The sequence below is a fragment of the Globicephala melas genome, chromosome 17 (assembly GCF_963455315.2).
Source record: "Globicephala melas chromosome 17, mGloMel1.2, whole genome shotgun sequence".
Taxonomy (NCBI): domain Eukaryota; kingdom Metazoa; phylum Chordata; class Mammalia; order Artiodactyla; family Delphinidae; genus Globicephala; species Globicephala melas.
The window spans coordinates 27,622,269-27,635,360 of NC_083330.1; the positions used below are offsets into that span (position 1 = coordinate 27,622,269).

General features: G+C 35.8%; 1 protein-coding gene across 9 annotated transcripts in view; it reads left to right on the plus strand.

Moving 5' to 3' along the window:
• The window catches only part of RALYL (RALY RNA binding protein like), an 822,798-nt gene extending 810,145 nt beyond the window's left edge, over positions 1–12,653 (plus strand). For all 9 annotated transcript variants that reach the window (XM_030839201.2, XM_060287608.1, XM_060287610.1 and 6 more), the window contains one exon: positions 12,482–12,653. In XM_030839201.2, the coding sequence (XP_030695061.1) occupies positions 12,482–12,499 (18 nt within the window). In that variant the 3' untranslated portion in view covers positions 12,500–12,653. The remainder of the gene's footprint in view (positions 1–12,481) is intronic.
• Positions 12,654–13,092: the final 439 nt, after the last annotated feature.

A 13,092-nucleotide genomic window follows, 5' to 3' on the forward strand; every position in this document is an offset into this window, starting at 1 on the left:
AATTCTTCTTTGTGACTCAGAAGCCAGTCTCCTGTGTTCTTTTACTCACCTATATTGTTAGCAGCAAAATAGAGAATTTGCAAAATCATGTCATAAGTGCCTTCCATATCGGCTTCCCAGCACTCATCTCCCAAAACTCCATTAGGCAAAATGTAGCTCCTGAGACCCGAACAAACCAACAAAATCCTTGGGGACATTCTGTCTAAAATTTCACCTACACCATTATTTCCCCAGCACCTCCCACCAAGTACGCACATTTTTTAGAGGAAGGTTTGTGCAGAGAGCATGTCATTGCCTACATTCAGACATGGGCATCTATTCTGTGATGGTTATTTCAAATCAAGTATTTATTTTAATTTAGCCTTCAAGTAAGGGCAACTTAATGTGATTCTGGACTGGATTTTTTTACCACCTCCAATTAGACCCTGGGCAGGTGACTTTCTTTACTTGTGCCTCAGACTTTTCTTCATTAAGATGAGTGTTTGTAAAATGCTGCAGAACTCATTTATCATTTCAGATGTACATTGCAAATGTAGGAGATATTATATATATGGGCCAAGTAATACCACACAGCGTTTATACAGCAATAAAACTCCAGGGGTAGGTGATAACAACAGAAAGACAGGCAGACACAGTGCCCTTTCTCTTTAGCACACAACACAGTTTAATGGTTGATCTTGAGTCTTCTGTGGATTTGCAAAGTCAAATCTGATAAACAGGTGATGATACAGCATTCTGTTCAGGTCCATAAAATATGACTTCCTAGAGGAATCTAATTATAAAGGAAAAATATTTTCAAATAAAAGTTTGTTTTCTGATTTGGGGAGATTTGCTCACAGAAATTTTCTAAGAGAGAACTCAGCTTATGTTAAATTATTTCATCAATTTATTGAATTAAAATGCTCCCAGATCTTATTTATCTTTATCCACATCAGAATGATCATATAACTGATACTATTTCTAAATTCTACATTCTCTTGTAATATAAAAAGGAAAACAGAGGTAAGTGAGCTGGTATCCCAAGCCTATTTCAAAAACTAACTAGCAGTGGATATGACAAAGTCCAATATCCAACTCCTTCTACATGTTACAATTCTGGGAATTTTTTACAATCATAATAATCCAAGGCACTATGACTCTGAAATCTCTCTGAGTCATTCAGGATTTTATTACATCCAACATAATTTGAGTGTTAAGAGTATTCTGATAATATTCCAAAGCTTAAGTTTCTTTTTAATTAACTGTATTTCTCGAATATACTGATAAAACAAGGCTTTATTATTACAATAATAACATAATTATTTCTTTCAATTCACTTGCTCTCTCAGATTAATTTTGCTCAATTTTGAAATTGAAGCTATTTTATTTTCTAATTCTTTGACAGGTGTATACAGTAAATTTAATTAAATTAAATGAGAATTATTAAATAACCATGAAAATCTTCCCCCAGATATTCTGAATAGTCATGAATTAACTATACAATTTCCAATGGCTTTTAAAATTCAGCCTCTAAACCAATCAATTCTAAATCACATTTTCAGTTATATATAAAGTAATTTTAAAAATATTTCTTCTTGTGGTACCAAAACTAACTACCCAAAGAACTGTAGAAAACAGTAAAATGTGTAAAATTTCAAAGTTCATAATAATCTTAGCGTTAATCAGCATTTGGCTTCTAACACTGGAATTAACTTAAGCAATTTGGAGTATTATCCTAAAATTATCATTATCTTTACCAGCCCTGGGAGTAGCTAATGGTTGTTAGACACTGTATAATTAGCATGAGAAATCAGAAATCAATGTATGATCAAATACAAGTTATGTGCCAAATAAAATTACTATAATTTATCAATTCAACTACTCAAATATGATTGTCAGTGAGCCCAAAACACTCAAAACACAATTATAATTATCTTCAGAAAGTATCAGGGAACAGTCTGGAAAAAATTAAGAGAAATGTTTTAATACTTTGTATAACAGAACATTCAAGCTCTGGTAAATCATATAATTTAGCAATTATTTTTCAGTAGTAAACAATTAAATTTTTACACAGACTTTTTAAATAATAAAACTTGTAACCCACATTAGATAATTTTACTCTGAAGTTAAATGTTCTTTTTTCTTAATCAAATGTATTTTTACAACATAAAAAGTCTCCTTTAGACAGAGGCCTAAGTTCCCTGGTGGTCTAGTGGTTAGGATTTTGTGCTCTCCTTTAGACAGATACCTAAAGCAAGTTTTTAATTTAAATGATTTTGAATTAATTCAAGACAGGACTTTAAAAAAAAAAATCCAGAGAAAGGCAGGTGGGAGGTTATATGCAAATCCTAGTACTTTCCCAGTAATTCCATCTCTTTTGTCCCACTCATCATAGGAGCACCAGTGTATTTTCACATCCCAGTTGAGATCACCTGTGCTAAAATTAATGATGTGCCCAGTCTACCTGCTTACTGTTCTCACATCTGGACAGAACAGAATATTAGAGAAGTCACTGGTCTTAAATAAAGTAGCCTGGGTTTGATTTAGTCAAGACACTCACTGCCTGATCCAAGGATTTGTGACTGATATAAGGATGATTCTTCCCAACACCCTACCTCAATGGTTTCTCATAAAACTCAAATGGGAATATATGTATAAAGTGTTTTATAAACTTTCACACACTATACAAATAAAAGTTATTATGATGCTTGTGGTCCATACCCACAGTGTTAACCCAGTCTCAGATTCTAAGAATAGCCCAAACCCAATCTCTACCTGGGGCAAATCAAGGGAGTCTTAGCTAAGTAATTCAGATGCTTCAGACTGTAAGACATTCTTGTGGTCTCTCTTACTGTAAACTTATTAGTTTCTCTAGGTTTATTCTAACAACTGGATCCTTCCTTATTCCTGGGAACAAATGGGGTCCCAAAATATAAGTGAATAAATGAATCAAAACAAGAAAATCTTATTCTTCAGATTCCTGCTCTAATGTTCTGTCTGATACCATTCACCTCCCCCTGGAGTTGGTCTCTGCCTTCCTCTCCCTTACTACCTTTGGAGAAATGACCTGGATCCATGTCCCATAGACGGGAATCTCCTGGTACTTCTATACCTCTCAAATTCTGTCTGTCTGATTTGTCACCACACTCTAGGTTTGTCTCAATATATAGTTCAGCCAATTAGCAGATTTAGAGTCAACGAAGCAAATTCTCTTCTAACCACTATTATCTACAAATGGAGCAAGATTCCTTGTGAGGTAAAGAGTTCTGTACCCCCCTAAGCTAGTCAAGGCAAAACTATGTTCCCACCAGCAATGGAAAGCCCTGCTGTTTTGGTTGGGAGGTTAGACAAGATCATTCTACAATCCTAGGTAACCTGCTTAACTCCTCTGTTACTCTGACTTGCTAATGCTTCTGGAGTGACAATAGAGAGGACAATGTATGCCTTCTGACATTGTTGCACTTTACCACACTAAACAAATTGTTCCTATAATGAACCCAAAAGAGAAGATACTATTCCCCTTTTATTTGAATATTACTTGTTATTTCAGTTAAATGAAATGTACTCCAGAAACACAAATTATCTGTGTGTCTAGATGTAAAGACTATTACTGCACTAATGTATTTGTTAGAGATAGTAGCAATTAGATACAAAAATGATGTAATTAACTCTGAAAATATTTTTTTAATCATGTATAGTAAGCCATGTCCCAAACCAAATATCCATAAAGAATATGACATTTCTAATTGTAATTTTACATTAGCACGCTATTTTCAGTTCAATATTGAAAACTCTTTATATTGTATCTATACAATCAATGTCATAAACTAAAACGTGAATGTCAAAAGTTTAGCAATCACTTTATAATATTTGTAAGAACACAATTTATTTGAATTTGGTAAATAAAGTTAAATTAACATTAGTTTTGTTTTCTTTTTCCTTTTACTTTTATGATGGTTTTATAATATTGTTTTGTATTTTCCTTCATTTTATGAAAGGACACCAAACATCTGAACATTACTTATGTAGTATATTCAATGATGCTATAGAAAATGACTGATTTTCCCAGTTTTCACATCTTTCCATTTGGTTATGGAATAACAAAGTCTAATGATTTGGATATTTGTGATCCAATATAGTATAAATAGCTAGAGTTTTGTCTCTTGGTCATGAGAGACAGATGGAGAATAAGATAAAGACATGGGAATAAGAGCAGAATAATGGGTGTGGATTATAAAACTGAACTGTTAGGAATCAGAGGGAAAAATAAGTAAGGAGAGAGAAAATGGGATGGAGATAGGAAAGAAGCAGTAAGAGTGACCAGGTAATACGTCCAGAAGACAGTTGGCCAGTGGAGTCATGACTTGCCAAGAATCACTATAGTTAATGTGCACTACAGACTGGGTCACAAGTTGCACCCAACTTAAATAAGTTTGATGGTACTTAGGACAACTGAAGCCAGAGAACTCCCACCAAAATAACTATACAAGCTAGTAAATTAAACATCCCTAGTTCCACGGATGCTGATAAAAGACAGAAGACTCCTGAAACAAAAGACTCTGCTACTCACAGCAAGAGAGTACAAGTATCAGGATAGCTGCACTGGTTTCCTTGACCCAAGACCCAAGTCAGAGATGGAAGGCCAGGTAGAGTTTGCATGCATCGCAGGAGAGAGACCTTGAGTTTAGGAGATCTAATTTCCTAGCAAGCAGTAAGCAAACCTGTTCTTTGTCCAGAGGGAAACTAGATTTATTGCAGAACTATGTGGTACATTCCTGAGTACGGTCCTCAGTTCTCAGGATTGCCAGCCAAATAAATAATTCTGAGAAGTGGGCTTTGAGAAAGAATAGTCAGTTTTGTGATGTTAGCACACTCAGCAAGACATGTAGGAATGTGAGTGGCCCACAAGGAACGCCTCTCAACAGTGAAACAAAGTGGTTCTCAAAGAGCAGGATGCCCAGATTAGCATCACTCACAGCCTTAAAAGAAATGCAATTTCTTGGGCCTCATTTCAGACCTAGTTGTCGTAGACTATTCAGGCTACTATAACAATAGACCACAGACTGGGTGGCTTATCAACAACAAACATTTATTTCTCACAGTTCTGGAGGCTGGGAAGTCCAAGATCACAGCATTGACTGGTTTGGTGTCTGGTGAGAGCCCACTTCTTAGTTCATAGACTGATGTCTTTTCACTGTGTCCTCACATTGCAGAAGGGGTGATGAAACTCTGCGAGACCTCTTTTCTGAGGACACTAATCCAATTTTTGTGGATTCTATCTCACGATCAAATAACTTCCCCAAAGCCCTACAGCCTAATATGATCACATTGGGCATTAGAATTTCAACATACAAATTTGGAGAAGACACAAAATTCAGCCCACAACACTAGAAAAACAGAAATTCAGCAATCTCAGTTTAACAAATCCACTCAGTAATTCTGAGACCCACTAAAGTTTGAGAACCAACAGTGTAACGAAAAGAATTCTTGATAGCAGTCAGGATCCCAGAACTAGTCAAGGCTTCGACCAACTACCTGGACATGTCACTCAGCTTGTCTGTGCCTTAATATCTTCACCTATAGCAGGAGGAGATAATTTTTTTTAATTGGGGTATAGTTGTCTTACAATGTGGTGTTAGTTTCTACTGTACAGCAGAGTTCCCTGTGCTATAAAGCAGGCTCTCATTAGTTATCTATTTTATACATATTAGTGTATATATGTCAATCCCAAACTCCCAATTCATCCCACCCCCCCTTTCCCCCTTGGTGTCCATACGTTCGTTCTCTACATCTGTGTCTCTATTTCTGCCTTGTAAACCGGTTCATCTGTACCATTTTTCTAGATTCCACATATATGTGTTAATATACAACATTTGTTTATCTCTTTGTGACTTACTTCACTCTGTATGACAGTCTCTAGGTCCATCCACATCTCTACAAATGACCCAATTCCTTTCCGTTTTATGGCTAACAGTCCACTGTATATATGTACCACATCTTCTTTATCCATTCGTCCGTCAATGGGCACTTAGGTTGCTTCCATTACCTGGTTATTGTAAATAGCGCTGAAATGAACATTGGGGTGCTTGTGTCTTTTTGAATTATTCCTTATTGCTCATATTTGATGAAATCCTCTATTCCTTGTCATGTAGCTTTATCAGTATTGCCTGACCTTGAAAGGCACATGGCAAGCATTGGTAAAACCAGGAGAGATCAGCTGGCAAAGCAGATCCACAAGGTCTCATTACCATCCTCCACAGTCCATAACCTGGGGCTAGCCTCCCAGGTTCCCAGAATGTCTTTGTCAGCAGGCTGGGACAGGAAGAGTACCTCAGACAAATGTTAACCAATCTGGTATAGGCTGGCCAATCAACCCAGAAGATCTGTTTATGCATTTATAGGGAGAATAACTGAAAGAGAGGCTAGCCCAATGTTCTCTGGCCTGAGCATTCTCCTTCAGTAAATCAAGCTGCTCAGAATTGTAATCAGAAGATCTACTTGGAAAGCATGATTTAGAACAGAGTGTTAATTGAATGTCCTTAGTCTGCCTGATGTGTCCATGTCTGTAATAGGAATATACCTGTCATTATGGGCCAAGTACACTTCCAGGGTCTGGTCATCTTCTCCTGTGGACAGCTCCTGAATGGCACAACCAAACTGCCCTCTGAGACTTTCCTGGTTTTCTGTGCTTGCAGTGTCAAACAAGTCTCTCTCAGATCAACATATTTTTTTCCTTTGGCTGATTTAATAATCTTCATTTATGTTCTAATCAAGTCTCAGAGACCCTAAAATCTTCAGCCTGTCTTAAGTGACATTGCATATTTTCTGCCCTGATCAGTTCAGTTTTGATCATCAAGTTGTAGTCTCAGAAAACAATTTGATCATCTTATTTCCAAATTTCTGGCTGGTTACTACACTCTTGTTTTCTCCTCTGTTTTCCACACCCTCCTTCCCTAAATGGTCATCACCCTAGTGAAACTGCACTCCTTTTCAGGTGGGACTCGAACCAGCCAAAACTCATACTGGGACTTGAACCCATGATCCCTGACTTAGGAGGGGACTCAACCCCCCTGTATTTTAATTGAAACTGCTCATCTGGTGTCAGGATTTACTGAAGCTCAGGTTATTTTGTGTCGGTGAAGAAAGAATTCAGTGAGAAGCAAAGTGGCAAGCAAAGAGTGAGTTTATTAACATAGATGCTTGTGAGAAATACAAGTGGGCAGGTGGTAGGGGCTCTGCCTCAAGGACTGAGAGGACTTTATTTTCATAAACAAAAGTGGGGAGGGGGAGAAGATCACCTTCTTCCACATTCTTGAGCAGACGTCTATGCTTACATCATTAGTTCCTCCTTTGACCCTATGTGGTTTAACTGGGACTATCGTGGTGCTATTTAAATCACATGTATATTATTAGCAAAAGGATGGTAACATACTATGAATAAAATATGGTAATTCATCTCAGCTTTCGGTATAATGTCCCCTTCCACCTATATTTCTGACTTGACTACATGCAGAAGTGCTACTCTTCAAGGACTATTAACTGTCTGACTTCATGTCACAAGATTCAGACGCCATATCTATTGTCTTGTGTTTTAACTATCAGGGGTTGTGGCTTGAGTGTGTCTGGTGCTTGGATGTACCTGGTCTTCCTTCAAGGTAGTGTAGATTGTTGCTAGGTTACTGGATTCTTTCCTTGAGTGGTCATTAGCTTATAACAGTCTCCCAAACTCCCTTAAAATTCCCTTTCTATCTTGAATCCCCAGTGGGATTTCTAAACTGACTATTTAGTTATCCTACTCTACCCCTATCACCAGGATTGGAGACTATCAGCCTCCAAGAATCACATAGTAGAGCAGCTGCCTTCATTTGTACCATTCTGGTGAGTTACTGTCCTCTTGGTTTTCATTCCATTATGGATTTTCTTATGTGATTCTTTCACCTTACAGTATTATGCAATTTTGGCCCCAAGAGCTTATTAATAGAAGGTAAGTTTTAATTTATAATGAACAGTCACTCCTGGAAATTTGTTTATGTTATTTAGAAATTTGAATTGAATTGAATTAGATCTCATTTATAATAAGGGATTTGTAAAAGCCAAATGTATTCACATTGTCTATAAAAAGTGAATGGCTGAATAATTACTCAATAAACATAATTAATGGTGACAACAAATATAGATTATTCTTGTTCATGAGACTTGCTTTTCCATAAAATGTTATATAGCTTGCATTACCCACATATTTTCATTTACCTTTTTTGCTCTGTAGATGCTATTTAGAAATATAGATTATCTATTTATTTATTAGTTATAAATCTCAAATAGAAAAAAGATAACCAGAAGCATTTCTGACATGAAAGAAAGAATATTTCTTTAAAAGTATTATGGGGATTTTTTGGTAAAACTCTAAATAAGGTGTATTTATTCAATATATTCCTGTACTTATTTTATTTCAAATATATTAATGCATGAGGTTTAAAATTAAATGTGATTTCCCTGTAGATTAATACTATCTTTTTCATCTTTGTAAAATAGAAGTAAATTGCTTGGTTACAAACTAAGCCCATTTGAGTGGCTTTTTTTGTTGTTTTTCAGAAATAGGAGAGATTGAGACTTGAAAAAGAATTCATCATCAGGAGAATTTATTTTAAAAGCATCCAAGCTCCTATACAGCCAGAAGATAAATTACCCACTAGTCAAGAGAAGGAAAGCACAATTAATTTCACATTATACTAAACCAATCAGCTCCTTAAATGGCTGTCTTTTTTGAGAAAAAGCAGCAAGAAAGCCATAGTTGTTCCTTCCTCCCATGCCTTTAGAAGCAAACAGCTAGTCTTTTCTCAGACTACAAGTTCTATGGAAAGCAGGGTGAATATATATATTTTTTTCTTTTTTTATATAAATTTATTTATTTTTGGCTGCGTTGGGTCTTCGTTTCTGTGCGTGGGCTTTCTCTAGTTGTGACGAGTGGGGGCTACTCTTCATTGCGGTGCACGGACTTCTTATTGCGGTGGCTTCTCTTGTTGTGGAGCACGGGCTCTAGGCACGTGGGCTTCAGTAGCTGTGGCACGTGGACTCAGTAGTTGTGGCACATGGGCTTAGTGCTCCACTTCATGTGGGTTCTTCCCAGACCAGGGATCGAACCTGTGTCCCCTGCATTGGCAGGTGGATTCTTAACAACTGTGCCACCAGGGAAGTCCCAGGGTGAATATATTTTGTTGTTTTTAGATAAGGAGAATTCTATTCATGACTTGTATCCATATTTCACAGTGCAAAGTTAATGAAGCTTTTGTCTTGTACTAGTGATAGGCAAATGCTTTGAAGTTTTATGACAAGGAAGTAAGACTTCAATAAATTATTTCCAAACCTACCTTTCTTCTTTCCAGGATAATTATTTTTATGTAATCATTTATTATCAAGGAATAAAGGAAGGGTTGAGGAGAAATCATACTGGGGTAATGGAATATGCACAAAAAATCTGCAAGCTGCGTTTTTCTTCCTAACAAAATGGATTATTGCTAAACAACCATTCATTACCTTTTTTGAGACCAGCAGGATGGTGTTAGAATATACTAAATTAATGTCACCTGCCATCACTTAACCTGAAGAAACACAATGATTAGTAAACTTTACATACACAGCTGCTGCAGCATTTTAAGCATCTTCCATATGTAATAAAAATGTGATCAATGGAGGCCTTCGAGGAAAGAGTGCAATGCAAGCATATAAAGAGCCTCGGTTCCTTCCTGCACACAGGTGTTATCCATCAAAACCCCCAAACCACAATGCCTTGTGTCTGCATGTCAGTACCATTCTATAGGCTAAGTTTAATTCTCTTTATTAAGGTATTCATTTTGCATTGATAAGGGATGATCTTTGGTATGCACATACAGGAAATGTACAGTCTCCTTTACGCCATGCAAAAAAGTAGCACACTGACTTTGAACCATTAAGTTCAAGACCTTGTGCTTTAAAGATTAATTTACTCTTCCCACATACATGCACACAGCCTGGCACTACATAAAGAACACAAATAATAACATTTTCATTTTTAAAAATACATATATGTTGGATCAGTAAGGATATAGTATAGATTGCATGAGGAAGAAGAGAGGGAGAAGAAAAAGAAAGAGGGACTGAGGGAGAAAAGCAAAAAGTGAGTGAGAGAGAGAGAGAAAGAAAGAATATCAAAATATCAAAATGTACTTAGGCCTCACCCATGAAATTTTCTTTCCTGGGTATATAAGTTTTTTTAATGCTTTGACTGGAGAGAAGACTATTAAGGGTATATATTTTGTTATTTTTAGTTGTTTGATTTATGAAAGTTTTTAATCAAAATTGTTAGGCATTTATTAGTAGGATTATATTTATAAGTAGAGCAAGTTTTACAAAAGTACTTCTAAGGGTCCTTTGAAAAATGATTGTCCCTGATTAGTTAATTAAATGTGGTAAATGACATTTGTAAACTCTTACATATTATATATCATGTTTTTAAGTACTTCATTTGTCTGGTTTAACAAATAAAGTCTTTCTGAGAATGAAATAATTCTTAAAATCTAGTAAGTTACATGTATCAATATGATGGCCTAAAGTTTTCTTAGACTTTCTAATATCACACATGAACATATGATGTGGATGTAAGATTTCAGATCACAAAACTGCAATCTTATGTCTCAATTTTTAATTGCATATTCTAAGCTGAAATCATAAGACTGTCACATTAATAGACTAAATTATCTGAAATAACATGTTTACAGTACCAAATGTTCACAGATTTCTTAACACAAAAATATTAGTACTCTGATTTCTGTTTTTGTAAACATTTTATGTTCAACTCTAAATCTTCCTAGAATTAAAAGACATGTACTCACTAAGGAAGATGACATCCAGTTAACTAAAATTATTGAGGTGTACATCTATTCTTGAGTGTGAAAGTTACACACCCATGAAGGAAGAGAAAATACCATCCAGGTTCACTGAGTTCCTTTCGACTGTGATCTTGGTAGGTCATGTGACTTGAAGCTGCAGACACCCAGAGCAACTCTCACCACCTCAACTGCCATATCAGTCTTTTTCATAAGCTCTATATCACAGGACTCAAAACTTTAATAAAGGGTCAAGTTACCTAATTCTCTGGCTACTCATAGGTGTCAGCAACTATTGGAAAGGGTAGCCTGTACATATGATCTGTCAGCCCTCACTCAGCCACATAAGAATGGGCCTTGAGTCTGGAGTACTTTCTTACTGAGAAATAAAGAGCCCATGCAGTCAGCCTTACAGCCTTGTATGGAAATACTTTTCCTGTTTTAAGCTAAATAAGTATTCCTTTGTCCTGCTTAAATGTGTACATCAGTGGTCCTCAGGGACACCTCCATCTTTTAGTATTTCAAACTCCATGAGAGTGGGTTCCAGGTCCTTCTACAGTAGCAACAGGGATAGTCATAGACCAATTGCCCTCCATCCACTGCCAGGGAGACTCGCTATCTATAGGGACCAGCACACACTATTAGAGCTGTAAAGTGTCGTTCCATCCAACGTTTGACTGTGTTAGGTTTTCCTTGACAACTTTGATACCAAAATACAAAGACAAAAATGTTTGTATTTCTCCCCTGGGACTGATAACCAGGAGCGTTGCAAGGTATTCTTCTCCCCCAATATTGATAACTGATGCACGATGTTCTCGCAGCAACTCCCATCCAAACTGATTTGCTTGTCTTTGGTTCATAAGACATACACATAGGTTTCCCATCTAACTGCAAAAAACCTTTGAAGTTGTTGGATAATCGGTGTCATTATATTTTTTACTTAAATAGAAAGACCTTGAACTTAATAGGATTCTAGGATAAATAAATGCCTTTCTCTACTAATCTAAATAAACTTGCATTATTTTATCTTCATATTCATATTCAATTTCTCAATTCAATTCTTCAACCAATTGAATTTTGACTCTTATATGGTGTTTTCTGGCTCATGGTTGCACCATGGGTCTTCCACTGTCCTTCCTGCCTCTAGCTTTCTTCTTTTGCAACCAAGGTTGTATAACTCAGATCAGAGTCCTGTACTGGCTTTTTCTCTTATCCCAGGTACATAAGGCTTAGGAATGCACTGTTCAAAGCCTTTTCCAGCGGAAAAATATCCTATGTTCACTCTTTAGGGGCAGCAAAGATTCATGAGCAACCCAAATCTCTTTCCTTAGCCTAGAACTTCAAGTGGTTCTCTTCTGACCTGGACAAGAACTCAGGTTGAAAAATAATTGTTGATCTCAGTCAGTAAATTAGCTAGATTTTAAAAAATCATATCATGCTATAAATATAAATAATTTTAGTGTTGTGTACAACAAAGGATCTGAGAACTTAAGCTTCTCAAAAGTATTTGTCCTAAAGACTTAAGACTTGTTTTATCCTTCTCCCAACTAAGTCTTAAATTCCAACTTATTTATTTATGCATGATATCAGCAATGAAATATAAATCTCTATATTTTAAAATACTTTTTTTCTTTTCTCAGTTTCTACAGATAAAGTGATCTGAAGTAATGAATGATGTCATAAAAGCAGAAAAGAAACTGTGACAACACCCAGAAATATGAAAGGAGGCTTCTTACTGCATAATAGTATCTTTGGTTCAATTTATAAAAACCCAAATAAAATGGACAGTATTGTTCAATTTTAGAAATTCCATTTCTTCTATGTTCTAAGCTGTATAATTGTCAGGTTTTTATGGTTTAGATTGTAAATGTGTTTTTTCCCTTTGCTAATTACATTTTTTTTTAAGTCTTAAAATGTGGAGGACATTTATGAATGGTAAGGGAGACACCATATACAAATGTATATTTGTAAAAGCTATTTTTATGATTAGCATGTTTTACTTTTGGTCATATATAAAAGTCAGGTGATATTGCAATTATACACTTAAAACTTATTTCCAACAATGTCATGTAAGAAAAGATGCATTTTATGCTAGTTTTTATAATTTATTTTTAAGTTATAGTTTAAAGTACTTCAGATCATAAGGATAAAATACTTGAAAAGTTTTATTTCTGCCCTCAATAAGCACCATTTTTATTAATAAATAATGCAAATATTTCAGATGTATTTCAATAGCTAAAGGACTGTTGGT